General features: G+C 47.9%; 7 protein-coding genes across 7 annotated transcripts; 3 read left to right on the forward strand and 4 right to left on the reverse strand. All coding sequences in view use genetic code 12, as the record gives it.

Annotated features, from left to right (window-relative positions):
• Positions 1 to 378: 378 nt before the first annotated feature.
• CXQ87_001309 (mitochondrial 54S ribosomal protein mL38) lies at positions 379 to 1434 on the reverse strand (the record flags this gene model as incomplete). The annotated part of the gene is made up of 1 exon (XM_025479851.1): positions 379 to 1434. One exon carries the CDS (start codon positions 1432 to 1434, stop codon positions 379 to 381), a length of 1056 nt encoding a protein of 351 aa, XP_025339324.1.
• Positions 1435 to 3542: 2108 nt separating this feature from the next.
• CAP4 (Cap4p) lies at positions 3543 to 4100 on the reverse strand (the record flags this gene model as incomplete). Its single annotated transcript, XM_025479852.1, has 1 exon — positions 3543 to 4100. One exon carries the CDS (start codon positions 4098 to 4100, stop codon positions 3543 to 3545), a length of 558 nt encoding a protein of 185 aa, XP_025339325.1.
• An 832-nt stretch (positions 4101 to 4932) lies between these two features.
• CXQ87_001311 (uncharacterized protein) lies at positions 4933 to 6342 on the forward strand (the record flags this gene model as incomplete). Its single annotated transcript, XM_025479853.1, has 1 exon — positions 4933 to 6342. The coding sequence occupies one exon, from the start codon at positions 4933 to 4935 to the stop codon at positions 6340 to 6342; it is 1410 nt and encodes a 469-aa protein (XP_025339326.1).
• Positions 6343 to 6833: 491 nt separating this feature from the next.
• On the forward strand, positions 6834 to 7464 carry COX6 (cytochrome c oxidase subunit VI; the record flags this gene model as incomplete). The annotated part of the gene is made up of 3 exons (XM_025479854.1): positions 6834 to 6991; positions 7183 to 7261; positions 7285 to 7464. The coding sequence occupies 3 exons, from the start codon at positions 6834 to 6836 to the stop codon at positions 7462 to 7464; spliced, it is 417 nt and encodes a 138-aa protein (XP_025339327.1).
• A 663-nt stretch (positions 7465 to 8127) lies between these two features.
• CXQ87_001313 (uncharacterized protein) lies at positions 8128 to 9142 on the forward strand (the record flags this gene model as incomplete). Its single annotated transcript, XM_025479855.1, has 2 exons — positions 8128 to 9116; positions 9139 to 9142. The coding sequence occupies 2 exons, from the start codon at positions 8128 to 8130 to the stop codon at positions 9140 to 9142; spliced, it is 993 nt and encodes a 330-aa protein (XP_025339328.1).
• Positions 9143 to 9192: 50 nt separating this feature from the next.
• CXQ87_001314 (uncharacterized protein) lies at positions 9193 to 11320 on the reverse strand (the record flags this gene model as incomplete). The annotated part of the gene is made up of 2 exons (XM_025479856.1): positions 9193 to 10239; positions 10514 to 11320. 2 exons carry the CDS (start codon positions 11318 to 11320, stop codon positions 9193 to 9195), a joined length of 1854 nt encoding a protein of 617 aa, XP_025339329.1.
• An 889-nt stretch (positions 11321 to 12209) lies between these two features.
• On the reverse strand, positions 12210 to 13127 carry CXQ87_001315 (uncharacterized protein; the record flags this gene model as incomplete). The annotated part of the gene is made up of 1 exon (XM_025479857.1): positions 12210 to 13127. The coding sequence occupies one exon, from the start codon at positions 13125 to 13127 to the stop codon at positions 12210 to 12212; it is 918 nt and encodes a 305-aa protein (XP_025339330.1).
• Between the last annotated feature and the right edge of the window lie 2846 nt (positions 13128 to 15973).

A 15973-nucleotide genomic window follows, 5' to 3' on the forward strand; every position in this document is an offset into this window, starting at 1 on the left:
TTTGAGCGGGTGCAGGAAACTGGCTTGGGGTGTTGCTTGAAGCAGCTCTTCACAATGATGAAGCTTCAAGAAGTTCCTATAATGTAAAAAAGAAAAAAAAAAAAAAAAAAAGGAAATGAAAAATACTGTCACTTCTATTCTCACAGGGACGGCAGCTCGGTTCTACTAAAAATATGGAAGAATGGTGGACTGGGTTAAATGTTGATATAAGTTGCGGAACTTGGAATTCGCATACATCTGCGAGGTCTGAAGAAACTCAGAAGAAAACATATGGAAAATAAAAATCAAAAAAAGGTTTTGCTACTCCTTCTTCTGCCTTTGCAATTTTCTCTAACTATCTTAATCCTTTGTACATTGGTGCCTGGATAGGCATGCTATTTACACAAGAGGCTTGATGCCTCTTATTCTTCTGAAAACACGGCCCTGTGGAAGACCAAACTTTGCCCTAGTCTCGTTGACAGATCTGTCAAACACTTGTCTCCAAACATGAGCGCCTACAGCAGTGAGACCATTAGTTTCGGCGAATTCTCTGATGTCGAAGTTTTCCGTGTTGTAAGACAAAGTATCAAGCTTCTTCGTCTGTCTGAAGACCCACAAACAGGCCCTCTGCTTCTGAGCATTCTTCTCGGGCAAGAGAGGCGTGTACTGCTGGAACACGAATTGTGGGTTGGCCAAGAGCTTGGCTGGGGTGATGGCATTGTCGGTGTAAGTCAATGGAACGTTTTGCAAACCGTAGTGGAGTGTAGTTTTGAAAGAGTTTCTTTCCAAGTCTGGGGTGTCTGGGTTGACAATCACGGCTGTGTAGAGACCCAGGTCGTGGTCTGCAGCGTTGAACTCTTGGACCTCGATAGTTGGAGGAATGGAAACAGCAAAAGCTGGCAAAACAGTGCCCGGCGTGATGTCTCCAGCAAACTCTTCTCTCGAGTTGTGACCAAATCTCACCTTGACGTCCACCTTGGGATCTAAAGTGGGCATGGTGTCTGGGATGACATGTAGCGTTTCCAATCTTTGCATGGTGACCATGAGATCGTGGGCCTTCCACTTCTCCTCTGCAAGACGTCTGTAGACGGGAATCGAGAGATCGGCCTTGCCATTTTCGAAGTTGTGAAGCACCTCTGGGTTCTTGATTTCTGCCTTGACCAAGAGCTCTTCGCTTCCAGAGCCCTGGGCCTCCTTGTATATGCTTTCAGCCTCGTTCTCCAAAATGTCGTAAGCCTGCTGAAACGTAGGGTCGATGTGCAAAGGCGAGTGGTACGACTTTCTGTGGGACTCGATGGTGTATGACTGTGGACCATCGTTAGAAATGCCTTTAAAGAGATCGCTTTTGATCTTGTCGTTTGGAATTTTCAAGGAGGGCGACCGACTCTGAAAGTCGCTCCACACTCCCCACGTTCTGGCCTTGGAGGCGAACCCACGAGTGAATCTGACGCTCATTGGGTTGTGGTGTTGGGATACTGGGTTGGTGAAGATGGGTCCTGAAAATTTCGGCCCTGGTTCTGAGACTTACGCACGACCCGTTAGGTGGACCAGTAGTTTCGAAAGAGTGGACGGGATGGAGAAAAAAAAAATTAAGAAAGAAGAGGATAAAACTAGGAGGATTTGAAGTTCTGGTAAAATCCAAGTAGGTGAGTATTTGGTGGTCTAATTTGGTTGAATAGTTTAATGGTCGCATGGGTCTTTCGCAGCCAGACTAGTGAGAGCAGAAGTGTTGGAGGAGAGCGAGAATGGGTGAGAACAGCAGAGTTGGAAGAGAGCGAGAATTAGATATTACATTCTTCAAACTCCTTTTTCGTCATCCATTTGGAGTTCTGTTGGAGTTTAAGTTTCATTTGTCGATGGACTCTCCTGTCTTGCAACCATATACCCGTCATTGGACCACGAAGTCACTACCTAGTGCCAGGTACCACTCATTCCCAACCATAGAGAATCAACTCAAATCACATCGACACTCCCCACATGATCCCACCTACATGCCCGTCCATAAATACCATGCATTAATAAATAGCTGTGAGAACCGCTCTGACCGCCAGGGCCACCGATTCGAGATATCGTCAGGCTGAAGTCACCAATTACTTTTCTGCTTTCACTGACGCAATTGATCGTCAGCCACAACAGTAACTGTCAGCCTGTTTTGCTCCAATTTCCAATATTCAACCTTCCTCTTGCAGCCAGGCAAGATCTGGATGCCGCGCTGCGACAGTCAATTAGTTTGCACCCAATTGCACAAATGCCCTAACCCCATACTCTGACTCAATTGCCAGGCCTCGTAGACCGAGCATCACTTGCACTCGTCCTGGGGAACAACGATCCGGGGCGTGTCGAGCTGCCACAGACTGGCCCACATGCTCCGGTCGATAGCGGGAAAAAGCCCCGGCACCACTGGGTTTTCGTCCATGGTGGGTACAACGGAGGTAGGCGAGCTTTTATCTCTTCACGGCTGCCGCACTGGGCCCGGCACCGGGCGCGCGGGTCCGTCAGCGGACAAGGCGATTTGCCATAACCGTGGGGGTGAATTTTGGAGATTTGGAAACTGGATTATTTGGGGCTTTGGCGAGTAACAGTCGAAGAATGCTATTGGGCAATTTCTTAAATTTTGCTGGAAAACTGGTTTGTGGCCCACCAACTACCTGTTGCAGCCGGTGTGACTCAGTGCGACTCCATGCCATGCCGTGGCATGCCAAGCGCTGCCGCCAGGTGCCTCGCTAAACTAGCCAGGTGCCTCACGCCAGCAGGCAAACCAAAATGGCATTGTTTTCACTTTTCTGAGGCAATTGGCACCTCCACCCTGAGCGCCGTGAGCCGTTGAGCTTATCAGTGCGGCGTTTTGTGCGGCAAGTGTCAGAGCCACGGAATTCTGGGGCTCCTGGCGCACTGGCTGCAAACAGTGCCGTAGGCAGTGAACTAGCCAGAGCGTGGAGGTACAGTGATAACCAAAGCGTGGAGGTGCGATGATTGACAATTGGAAATGACAAATGAAAGAAGAGTGGGAGCCAAGCGTAAGAGCTAACATTTCCTTTTCCTTCAATTTATTCCCTCTTTGCTTCCTCTCTCTTCCTTCTTTCCCTCCCTCCCTTCAAAAACCCTTCGGTGTCTCAGGGTGGGGCCGCGCAGAGCACTGGCTAAAGATCAGATGACCTTGCGGCCCGACGGCTTCGGTGCAGCTGCGGTGCCGAAGGTTTTGGGGAAGCTTGTCATTTTGACGGGTCGCTTTGGAGGGAAGGTCATGTTGTGGCGACTCGGTCATTGGCGTTTGGCTGGTGTGATTTGGCTATCGAGTAGCGCCGCATTCGAATGCCCTGCTGCTCTGCGACACAATGATCATTATTCATTGTGGACGGTAGCCATTGAGAAGTGGCCGCTGCCACTGCCACTGCCGAGCTTAAGCTTTTTTGTGCAATGGGAACTTTCCTGTTGTTTTGAAGGCGTGTTTTCATGTAAGAGGGGCTAAGTCCTTGGTCCTCCAGTCACTCAAGTGGACCAACGATCCCACAACCGTCCCAACAAATACAACCCCTTCGATATGCGCTTAAAACGCCTCGGGCCTACCCCTTGTGGTCGGAATTCACATTGTGGGTCAACTTCAACAACTCGCTCTGAAGCGCCATAGTGTAGTCTCGAAGCTCCCGGTTTTCCCGCTGCAAATCATCAATCTTCTTGTGCAACTGCAGCATCTCGCCCACACGGGCCTCCAACTCCTTCAAATACTTCTCTCTTCTCTGTCTGAAGGCCCGCTGGGCGTTTCGGTTCTGTACTGCTCTTTTTGTACTCGACACCTTCTTTCTTGTGCCAGTAAGCGACTCATCCACGCCGTCCTCAGAGGTACCTTCGATAGGACTGTTATCGGAAAGCCTGGAAGGATTCAACTGGGAATTGAGCGCATTTACCGAAACGGTGGAATGCACCGTGGGAGACGCTGCATGCTGGTTTGTGGAAGCTGTTACGTGAGCCGGTGGTGGAGGAGACCCCAGGGTGGTCTGGGGCTGGGCGGGAACATGGGAAACGACAAAGTCGTTTTCGGACGAGCGGAAGGCGTGGTCGGTGGCCAGCGCCCGGAAACCGGTGTCGATGTCCTCGGAGTCTTTCCAGTAGGGAGGGTTCATGAGCGCAGTGGTTGCAAATGTGAAATGCACTGTGTTATGTAAGACAGAGACGTTTCTGACAAATCGCACCTGAGGAATTGTGCCGCGCACGACCAATGGTGGTTACGACCTGCCATGTGTGGCCTGCTGCGTCACGGACGCATGAGCAAGCAGGGCACGTTCTTTTCAGGAGAACAGTTAGGTAAAGCTTACAATGAAGGCATCACGTGATGTGTCGCCAGATCGGTCTCGGCTAGTGGCCTTCGCATACGTTTGGCCCATTTTGCACCCAGAGCAGGCACATTCGCACTGTGGGCTGTCCTGCAGGAACCACCAGTTGCACCCATCTGACCACCCGGCAACAAGGCCTTGGAGGACGTAAAGAAAGAAAAAAAAAGTATGGAATTGAATTCCCAGGGCGGATTTACCCCTTTTATATTTTTTCAAAAATCACCATACTTACCCGTCGGGTGACGGCACCGCCCGGGAAAACGAGCCTCGCAGGAAAAAAACGGCAGCAGCCTGCCTGAACCCTGGCACCCCATCATAACCACAATATCCTGGCCCTGGCTTTTGTCCCCTGTGACCCCAAATTCAGGATATAAGAGAGGCCCGGAAATACATTTTTTTTCTTTCTCTTTACCTTTTTTTACACGAATCCACGGTCGGTTTTATATTTCTTCACATTCCGAGCCCAAGCCTGCCCAGCCGTTTTTCCTTCCTCCTGTCTAACCACTTCTCGTTCCAGGCCTTGGCTTGCCAGAGTATATAAGGCACGAGAACCCTAGCACACAAAAAAAAGGAAAACCAACAAAAAAAAAAAAAGTTCAATTTTTCCCAAAAAGCGGCGGCAATGTTCTCTGCCTCCTCCTTTGCCGTGGACGGGAGACGACAGTCTAACTTCTTCCCGGCCTCGGATCATATGGGCCATCTCGGCTACGACTACAACACCCAGAACTACGGGAACCCCGGCCTTGGCGACGACTTTTACGACAACGAGATGCTCCACGCCGGCCTTCAAAAAACACCAGGTTTTGAAAAATTCAACAATTCGTATGGCCTGATGACACCCGGATGTGGGTTAGAGACCAGACAGCCCCAGGAACCGCTAGTTCTGCCTAATGTCCGTTTCTCGTCTAATTTGCTAGATACGCCGTACAATGGCTCGTTTACGGCACCCACGTCCACGACAGTCACCCCTCGCTCCTCTGTTGCACCCAAGGAGTTGCCTGATCTCAATCTTCGCAACCGTGATTTCATAAGAGACCACTTTGCACGGGACCAGGTCAACCGGGAATACACTTTCCGGGATCCAAGCCCGTTGGGCAACAGGGGTTCCTTTTCGCTGGGCAATGTTTCCACCATGGATGTCAACAGGCTTAACCAGCTGATGAACAATCTCCAGTTGGACCAGCTGATGCAGGGTGTTTTCAACCAGCGTCTCATGGACCCACTTAAGGACGTGGAGATGCCATTGAGCCGCTCGTCGATCTGGAGCACCAGCTCCCAGGGGTCCTTGCAGCCTTCTTATCATAACCACAACGCTGGTTCTGGACAGACTCACTACAGCAACAAGCCGAGCAGCCATATCAACATCAGTCCACCTACGGCGCCTCTTTCTATGGCTGCATCGTCAAGGCTGCGCTATTCTTCAGCCGTGGGCCCCTTTGACCCTCCATTGGAGTTCGACAGAAGAAAGGAAAACAGAAACTTCTACGCAGAGAAGCTCCACAGCCCACCGTTTGTGCCAATTGAGGCTCGCGAGACGCCTCGTGAAGCTGAAAAGAGACCAGCAAGCAGAAAGTCGCTGGACGGGAGCGTCCAGAACGACACCAAAAGGAAGAAGCCTGCACTCTCTAATGTTGTGGTCAACTTTGGCCCATTGGAAAAGGAACCTGTGCCGGCTATCTCCTCAAAGATCAATCCTTACGCACCATTGGCCAAGGAATGTAGCCGCTACGTCCTCGATAGCTGCTCGTTGAAGGACTACCCTGAAGACTTCTGCTCTACATTCTACAAGAGAAACACTCACGGGTACATGTTTATCCGGGAGCTGTCGAATTCGCTCAAAGTGAACGCCAGCGGGCCCAAGAGCTGGGTGACGCTAAAGATCAAACTAGGAGAGCAGGAGCAGCAGAAGATGAAGGTGGACGTGAAGAGACTCCCGGTTTGGAAGCCCATCAACCTCAACCAGCCCCACACGCTGCGCAAGGCTGTGCGCAGACGCAAGCCGCTCAAAAAACCCTCCAACCGCAGGCGGTAGACATTAATTTAAAGGATAGTATTTATAGTTATATTGGTTTGTTGATGCACACTTGTAGGCTTGCATGAAATTGGGTGCAAAAAAAATAAAATAAACTGGAGAGCCTGCATTCGCAGACCCGTGCACCTATCGGCTCATTCGCATACACCCGTACACCAGAAAACACCACCAATTCCACACGCTCAGGCTCGCGAAGATGCACGTCGCACAAGAATTGCCAACTTTCTATTGGCTGCAAGTTGCTGGGGTCCACAAGTAGGTAGTAAACAAGACAAAAAAAGAGCCATTTTGTAGAAAAGGCCAAGTGTGACATTTCCCGAATAGGCAGGAGCCGCTAAAAATTTCCATTAAGCCGCCGGCCCGGGAAATCAACTGACCACCGCTCCAAAAAGTGTGCTGTGCACGCCCGTGGTACGATTTTCAGGCGAACAAAATTAAACCTATAATTTAAAAGGTTCCTACCCACCAGTTGCCGAAACCCAGAAAAAATAATGTTTTCTTCCGTGCTTCGTTCCGCCGTTAGAGCTAATGTCCCTCGCTCGGTCGCCAGAACCGTCAGACCTTCCATCTCCATGAGCCCCATCAAGATGACCTCTGTGAGAATGTACTCTGAGCACCACGAAGAGACCTTTGAGGAGTTCACCGCCAGGTATGTTTATCCCAAATATTGAAGGGTTTAGTTTGTTATTTGTGGATCTGGTGTTCCCGGTGCTTGGTCAATTATGTCTTATGTGGCCACCACAACACCTAGATACCATCGCATCAATGATACAACTAGGCCCAGAAGACGCCCGTCTTTTCCCAAATTAAAGTATATTATCCACAGCTTACTAACGACAGATACGAAAAAGAGTTCGAGGAGGCTTACGACTTGTTCGAGGTCCAGAGAGTGTTGAACAACTCTTTCTCATACGATTTGGTTCCAGCCCCTCTGTGATCCAGAAGGCTCTTGAGGCTTGCAGAAGAGTCAACGACTACCCAACCGCCGTCAGAACTTTTGAGGCCTTGAAGCACAAGGTTGAGAACAAGGAGCAGTACCAGGCTTACTTGGACGAGTTGAAGGAGACCAGACAGGAGTTGGGCATTGATTTGAAGGAGGAGTTGTACGCCGACGAGGCTTAAGAGCGCAGGACCATGAAACATCTCTAGACTGACTTTGGAGCGGGCATGATTCCGCTAATTAGCATTGTGCAATAGATAAAAAAAGATCTATTCGAGACCTTTGGGGCGGATTGTCCACCTGTAGATGTAGAAGCAACATCAATGGAGCTTCCAGATAAATCCTCGTGGTGAAATGAACTTGCCAGGAGCCTGCCATTGTGAGCAATTGAATCTAGCCAATAGCGGAGCACGTATTGCTTTTCAGAGAATGACGCCGACCTCCGGGAATGAAAGAAAATTAGTTATCTTCCAGCCAGAATTTCCGTTAGATGATACTAAAATATCACAATCGGTATAATTAAGGTTTGGTCACAAGACGACGTCTTCGTGCGATCGCCTGGTAAGCTTGAAACAGCACTCGATACTCCTTGTTAATTCCACAGAAAATCCAGGAAATCCAATTGACATTCAGCTACCTTATGACTCCAAAAAAATAACGTTAATGAAGGCACCCAACATGTTTGAAAGTAACGCCATTCTATATATCCTGTATATAGTCTCCCAAGTATCAACACTTTTGACTTAACGGTCGATCACCTTCCACGAAGTCCCTGCCTCATTCCAGGCTGCTGATACCTACGTCTTCTGCATTGTCATACTCATATATATAAAAATAACTTTGTCATGCTAAGCTCTTGGATCCGAGCTCAGCTCAATCCAGGTTTTCTAAATACTTCAAGAGACCAAGAACAAGAGCATCATGTGAATCTAAGAGTTCCTGAATCACCAGCGCTTCCGCGTGGTATGGATGAATCTGGCCGTGGTGTATCTAAAGTTGCCACTGACGAGAACGATGAAGAGGATCTCACTCTCCAGGACTTGTTTCCCACAAACCCAAATATGTTACTTCCGCATTTGAGACCAATCATGCCCGCTGCAGACAATACTGTAGCTGTGGCTTCTGTCATCACTCTCAATGCGTTGTTTGGACTTTCATTGATATGTCGCCGTGTCCCTCGCTTCGGTGAGCTGCCTGTCATGAGCCGTATCTATCTGCTTTCTAGAAAGGCCATTGGCCTGCTAATGTTTACAGCTTCTGCTATTGAGGGCATGCGATGCGGCATTTCGTACGACCCTTGGTACGAAGAGGCCCGTGAATGGCGTGAATGGGCTATCAGAAACGGTGACAATCCAGGATGGTGGTTTGGTGCTATTCAATGGTACGAGCCCATGTCCAAGGACTACTGGATGGCACTTCTTAATAAGAGGGTGCTGAACATGCGTTTGGCTAGAAGAGTTGCCCAGAGACCAACTCCAGCCGTCTACATGTCCGATAGAGGAGACGGTATTGGTGTCCGTTACGAATTGCCCAATTGGAACGACTTTGTGGGTATTTACGAGGAAATGAGGACACGCAACGAGGAGATCCAGGCAAGACAGTTGGGCAAAGATTTCAAGAACGTTACAGAGCTCAATAAAGCCGAAAGAGAAGATAAAAGGCTTGAAAGAGAGATTGCAGAGGAGAAAGCGCTCGCTGAGGAAGGTTACGAGTACGAGCTGCCTCGTAGAACTGAGGTGATTAATTTCCCTGCATCACTCACGAAAAACCACTGGCTCGCCAGCGATGACTACTTCGCCAAAGTGTGGACTCAATGTGATCCATGGTGGGAGTTGTCACAGGAGATCATCAGAGAGCTGAGAACCATTCCTCGCAGCTACATGAGAGACTCTAATCATTAGTCATTCTATTTACACTTGTTGAGAAGGCTCAATAAGCTCCTCGGCCCACTTGAGCGACTTCTGGTTGGATCCATTCAATTCAGGAGCATGAAGCTTCTTCAAGTGCTCTCTCCAAATGATGTCTGCTGGATCCTGGTCTGGCTCCACCCACTCAAAGCCATCGCCTCCACTCATCCAGTACGCTTGCATCTTCAAGTCCTCCATGTTGTCCTTGGGCTCAAGCAAGCGCACTTTCTTTCCTTCCCTGTTATACTTGGCGACAGGGTTATTGCCCGTATCTAGCGAGTCGTCCTTTCTGCATAACTCCTCCACCAACGGTGGTGAATTTTCAAGTCCTCCATTGAGCCACAAGTCGGCCTGCATCACCTTGGCGCACATGTTCATCTCGTCAGCATGCTTATACCAGTGAGTGTAGAAGGTGCCCTTTTGCCAGGTCAAGAAGTCGCCTCCAGCGGCGCTCTTTTGGCGACCAAAACGCACAATGGTGACGAAGAAACTGGAGTTCAATATATAGGTCAAGATCATGGCATTTATCGAACCCAAGTGTTTCCATGTGGGCGAGAGCCAACCCCAGTCGATCACTAGATTGACACCGTACTTGGAGAAAAACGTGATTCCGATCGCCGTCGCTGCAAGTTTGTAGATACCACGACGCATCTCACTATCTTTTTGGGCAATGTAATTAGGATGGCCAGTAGTGATGTCGGTGATTTTCAATGCATTTTGGAGGTCGCCGTCAAGCAAACTATGACGAAATGGAATTAACGCTGTTTTCTTGTCAATCACAGCTTTTGGGTTTCTTTCGTAAAAAGTCAGAATAATCTGTGTTGCCCAAGTTGGTGGGAGCTTTAGGAGAAGCACTTTTTTCAATAGGTCATTGTCGAACTTGACATTCTCATTGAGCAAGATCTGCTTGACTTCTTCTGAAAGCTTTTTGAATATAGGGTTGGCTTCAAATTTGTCGCTGTCGTGCACCTCCAGACGGAAATCTCTGCATGCCTTCAAGGCATCAAGAACAGTCTTTTCAGTAGGAGCCTTGTCCAAATGCTGATTTATCTTTGTGGTAAGATCTGTGAACGATGCAGGATATAAAAAGGGATTATTGAGGATTCGGGCGGAAGAATGGAGTCCTCGAAGGGCTGGGACCCTCACTCTATGAAGAAACATCATTGGGTTGAAGATATGCTTGAAGCGAGCAGAAGTAGTATCAGAGGGTAATGTGCAGGAACGTCAAAGAGATACACCAAACCGAACGTATATTGAGACTTTAAAAGAAAATTGTTTACAAAGCGAGGGCAATGGCTGCGAGACCGGAGAGAAGGCCGGAGACAGTAAGGCCGTTTCTGGCACCACCTGCGGCGTAGGACAGCGAACCGGAGCTTTCAGAGCCATCAGAGCTTTCAGAGCCATCAGAGCTTTCAGAGCCATCAGAGCCATCAGAGGCATCAGAGGCATCAGAGGCTGGAGTAGCGGCAGCGGCCTGGGTCAGAGCAGCAGAGTTGCTCTTCATTGTTGTCATGAAGGTAAGCGTCAGGGGAGGGGCGATCTGGGTGGCAGCGATGGAGCCAGTGTATCCGGCTGCAGCGGTGTCAGCGGCAGCAGCAGCAGCCGTAGTAGTAGTACCGGTAGTAGTGCCTGTAGCAGAATCAGTGTGCGTAGCAGACCAGTCGATGAGTTCATCTGCGTTCATGGACTGAGTCTGCTTGTAGATGGACAACTGGGAAGGGCTCATGGTTTTAGTGTTGGCGGTGCCCGTGGAGGTGTCAGTTGTGGCCGTGGAGGTTCCGGTACCTGTGGTGGTGGTACCCGTTCCAGTGGCTGTATCATCAGCAGCGGCAGCAGGGGTGGTTGCGGTGGTTCCCGTTGCTGAAGTGCCAGTTCCCGTGGTGGTGGCCGTACCGGTGCCGGTCGTGGCGGTGTCGGCGGCAGCAGCCGGAGTTGTAGTTCCAGTGCCCGTGCCTGTGGTGTCAGTATCAGTATCAACAGCAGCAGCAGTGGTAGGGGTATTTGTGGTGGTTTCAAGTTGCATTCCAGCCAAATTAGCAGTGTCTGTGGTTGTGGTGAAGCCGCCTCCGTTGATAGGAGCCACGCCTACATCGGCAGCAAACGCCACTGCAAGAAGGTATAAAAAGAACATGATCTGTAGCGAAGGCCTTCAAGAAAGAAGTAGTTGATTCAGCGCTTGGATCAAACAACAAGGGCAGGCTTTAAGGCGCGCCACGAGGCTTAGATCACGTGCTACGCCCCCAGACCGGCCGTTTACCCCGTTTTTGGCAATTTTGGAAAAAAGGGTTTTGGGGTTTTGGGAATAAAGCTCTTGGAGGTCCAAATGGGGCAGAGCTGACTTTGTGGGAGGCTACTGATGGGCAAATGGGGTAGTATTTATCGTTGCTAGTGTGCCGCACGCGATGCATAAGCTCGTGTTTTTGGCGGCTTGAGCGTGGCTGTCCGCGGTTGCAAAATAAGGATGAAGATGGAAAGAGCAGATTGGGTGTGAATTTTTGGGTAAAATCATTCGAAATGGCCTTCAAAGAATGGATATTTTCGAATGAAAGAATTGCTAGGTGAAAAAAATACAGGTTTCTCTCAGCGGGCGTAGGCTTAGCGGCTTGGCTGGTCTTGGCTTCTAGAATGCGAGAAGAATGGGCAGTTAAGCTTCGACCGAGCTATTGTTAGGTGGTTTTGACAATCGGGAAAAAAAGTGATTAGGGGTGATTGAAGGGGGAATTAGGGTTAGAATATTGTTGTTTCGGCTCTTTTGGTGGTACCTTTTGTGTGCATACCTTGCTGAAGCGAGCTAGGATCGGCGTAACCTCTGGAAGCGACTTTGCAGTAAAGAGTGAATTTGAGGTGAGAATGTTTTTCATCAATATTGGGCTAATTTGATATTTATGGGTCATGGTGAGTATTTTCTTAATAAAGCGGTCGAAAGTGTCTATTTCACCAATCTACAACTGAATCTTCTCTACAACTTACAATCACCTAGCTACTAGGGTTCAAACAAATCTAAAAGCAAAAATATCGCTCTAAATCAAGAGAGCGGCAGCACCGGCGAAGCCTACCGCTACGCCAAATGCATTTCTCCTGGCACCACCCTCATAAGAGGAAACCACAGCAGTTGAGGTCTCAGGTGATGTGGATACAGCAGCAACAGTAGTGAGGCTAGTTGACTTCGGAGCACTAGACACTTTAGCTCCAGGTTCGGTGGTCTCTACCTTTGGCTCGGTGGAGGTCTTTGGCACAATACACTCCTCCGTGATGGTGACAGTGGAAGCCTCAGAAACGGTGATGGTCTTGGGGCCACAAGCCTTATTTTCACAGGTGGCAATGGTGAGAGTGGTAGCAAATGGGCAATAGGTAGTATAGCCAGTCACAGTGATGTCTTTGGTGACGGTGGAGTTCCAACCAGCATGAATGGAGGTAGAAGAGGCAGGGGTCTCAACAGAGGTTGCAACGTACAGCCCTATAGAGGAGGAAGCAGGCTCATTGCCAGCTTTCTGAAGAGCTATCTTGACACAACTGTCGTTGGGTGCATCGCTTGCAACAATACCATACTCGTCAGCGAAATAACGATAAGGGTCATTGAGCTGCTTACAAGCATAAAGCTGCTTTCCAATGTTGAAGTTGCCATCGGCGTCAAACGTAACGTCACTTTCATCCACTGAAACCCCAACAGCAAGGAAGTATCCATAGATTTCTGCCAACATGAAACCAACATTGGCCGGTAAGGAATTCTCATTTTGGAAAAGTACCTTCTTGTCAGCATCGTAGTTAAACTCCTGGCCAAGCTGGTCGGAAACACCAAAGTAGCCAAAGCCGCCGCCTTTGTGAAGGCCTTGGATTCCCTTGCCGTTGAGCTCAGAGTTGTCTGAGACAATCTTGAGATGAAAGGTTTCAGCAGCGATAGCGGAGCTGGCAAAGAGGGCGAGAGTAGACAATTGCATTGTTATTTGATTGAATGAATAATGGGTACATTTGACCAATATATAGTTGGCATGATACGAATGTATGTTCTGTGTGTCACTGGAGAAGTTCCGATATTACTCCATGTGCATCAATTCAAGATAATTATAGAAGCCCACGTAGAGCGCTTGACGCTTTTTTGCATGAACATGCTGTTTACGAATAAACAGGCCCACTCGATGCCACATGCGGCACCAATCGCTATAAATACTTTTTTGGTGTTATCAAAATAAATGCTTATCTATCTTGATGCTCATGCATTGCATAAAGCCAACCCCGGGAGCGAATCCCCCAATATTATCAGAAAACAATGGAAGCACCTATATAAATTTGAAAAAGTACAAGTCTATGTGAACAAGAGATGTAATCAAGCCAATGTTGGTAAAGCTGATTTGAACTTCTCTTGATGTCACATAGCCTATGCATCTGAAGAAAGATGAGATGAAAATGGGAAACGGAAAAAGGATAAACAAAAGGACAAGATGTTGTGGACAGTTGTTTCAAGAACTCCTGAAACTTTGCATCCACTGCATGCCTTCTCTTCAAATGTTTATCAATTATTCGTTGCCTCTCTTTCACCTCAAAATCCATCAAACGGGGGCTTCAAAGAAGTCCCCGAAGAAAAAAAAAATTATAGTTCCAAAATGTCGGTTCGTTGGTGGACTGCTCATTCTGAAGAATCAGAAAGTAATGAAGGAATACTTTCCGGCTCTGCAGAACCCCGACTATGAGCCAAAAGAAAAGCTAAAGGAAGTTTTCTCCCTCGAAAACATAAAAAGGAGTAGTCGGTATCCGACTTGTCCTCGATATGCTCTAAAAACTTCCTTTAGCACGATCCCTTCACAGCCGTTTAAATAACTGACTATGGTCCGGAAGAAAAGGTTCCAAAAATTAGACGATAATGCCGCCGAACTCAGTGTGAAAAGTCAGTCGAATATTTGACTGGCTGTAGTATACCTTGTGGTCGCAAGTAAATTTCATCTCGAATTTGCTGTTGGTTAGTAAAGGTTGGTGGATACTTCTATGGATGGTTAGTTTTTGGTTAGTATGTGCATTAGTGTTCGTATGACCTGGGGAAGTCATTTTTGGGAAGGGGGAAGTTCAATTCTTGGGATTGGATTTGGGGATTCTTGGGAATGGATTTCTGGATGTATATTTGGATTTCTTCGGGAAGGATTTTTCGGATATTCGACTCTTGGGATTCTCGGACATTGGGGAAGTTTGGGAAATTCGATACTTGGGATGAAAGACTGGACCGCTAAAGATGCAATCAAGACTTAGCAAATTCACCCGTCCAAAGTGGGGAAGACTTCTTTGGACGTTGCGGTAATGCAATGAAACTGCTTGCTTGAATACAGTGAAGACGAGGGGGAGTTCTCATCTTCAAACTGTTTCACTCTCTGCCTTCAGAAAATGATATTAAGATCTCCTCGTCAATTGCCTTTTGAATTCTTCTTGAAACCCATCGGGGAAGTGTGACATCTGAAACAGCTGGAAATGGACTCACCAATGGGGAAGTATTGGGTTGTCCTATGGGGAAGTTCCAACGGGGAAGTGTCCAGAGTGTCACTGGAATAGGTTCACAAAAACAACCTCCAAGGCAATTTGAAGGAGGTAATTGAGCTGAAAGGGCCTTGGGGAGAAAGTCCCTTTCTTTTTAGCGTGGACATGGTGTTAGTATGTTGGGAATATGTGGAAAAGTACGCCTTTGTGAAACTGTTCAACAGAAGGGGGAAGTTGTTGAACGGGCGGGGAAGAGAGGAGCCCCAGGGGGAGATGGGAACATCCTTTGAAAGTTTCACTTGTCGGCTCTTCTTGGTCCAACATACCTTTAAGAGTGTCTTCAGGTGCTTGAGGATTCCTTCCTTCTCTAGCTGCTTGCCAATGTCTGGAGAAGTCAATTGGGTGGCAGCCGTCGAAGTGGGAATGGGGAAGTGAAGTGATAGAGAAATAAAAAAAACTGGGGGGATGGGCGTCTATTTATGTTCCAAATCCTGGGCTGGTTGCCAAAGTTGTGACGGTAACGGTCACTTCAAAGGAAACTATAGGAAAAAAAAAATCAATTGTGGTATGAATAGCACGGCTCTGGTAATACTTTCTAGAATTTGCAGTAGCTGGTCATGTCTTTCGTCTAGGTGTTGCATTAGTTTCCTCTTACGTCCTGCTAGTGCAATAAAATTGTGAAGGATTCAGAAGGTCCAAAAACTAACTGCTTGAAACAATATGAAAGCAGTGACAGATAAATAATAAGAAGAAATAGCTCATTCTACAGCCTTCTAGAAACTTGAAGAATCAAATGGAAAGGCTGAACTCGTGGTAGGCCTCTGCACCTTGTCTGTCCATTCGTCCCCATACACCTCTCGAGAATCAGGAAGCATTAGGCAAGGGCTGTGCCTTTTAAGACAAAACTTTTGAACAGGACACGCTATGACAGATGTTTTACTTGGTGAATTCTACTAACATCGAAGTGCTGATTGCATGCCTCTACAGGTATTTGGCTGCGAAAAGTAGAGCTACCTAAGAAACTTCCTCTACATCTACTTTGACGAAACAGCAAAGATTGTTATAATTGTCAAGGCCATGGTTTCAAAAGCATCGGATTCAAGAAAAACTGCATTTTGAACTTTCTTCTGCAATTCAGGTCTCGATCGAGCCATATCCCGGTATCACAAGCGTATACAGCCAAGCACTTCGATCCTAGGCTGAACCCCTTCCGACAAACCCCCTTAGCTAAAACAATTCAACCTTCGGTCTCAATTCTTATATCACTTTGACCGAAAAAACATGTCTCTTTTTTATTTTTTTTTTATATATATCTTTTTCTATC

This window comes from Candidozyma duobushaemuli (assembly GCF_002926085.2).
Source record: "Candidozyma duobushaemuli strain B09383 chromosome Unknown A_B09383, whole genome shotgun sequence".
Lineage (NCBI taxonomy): Eukaryota > Fungi > Ascomycota > Pichiomycetes > Serinales > Metschnikowiaceae > Candidozyma > Candidozyma duobushaemuli.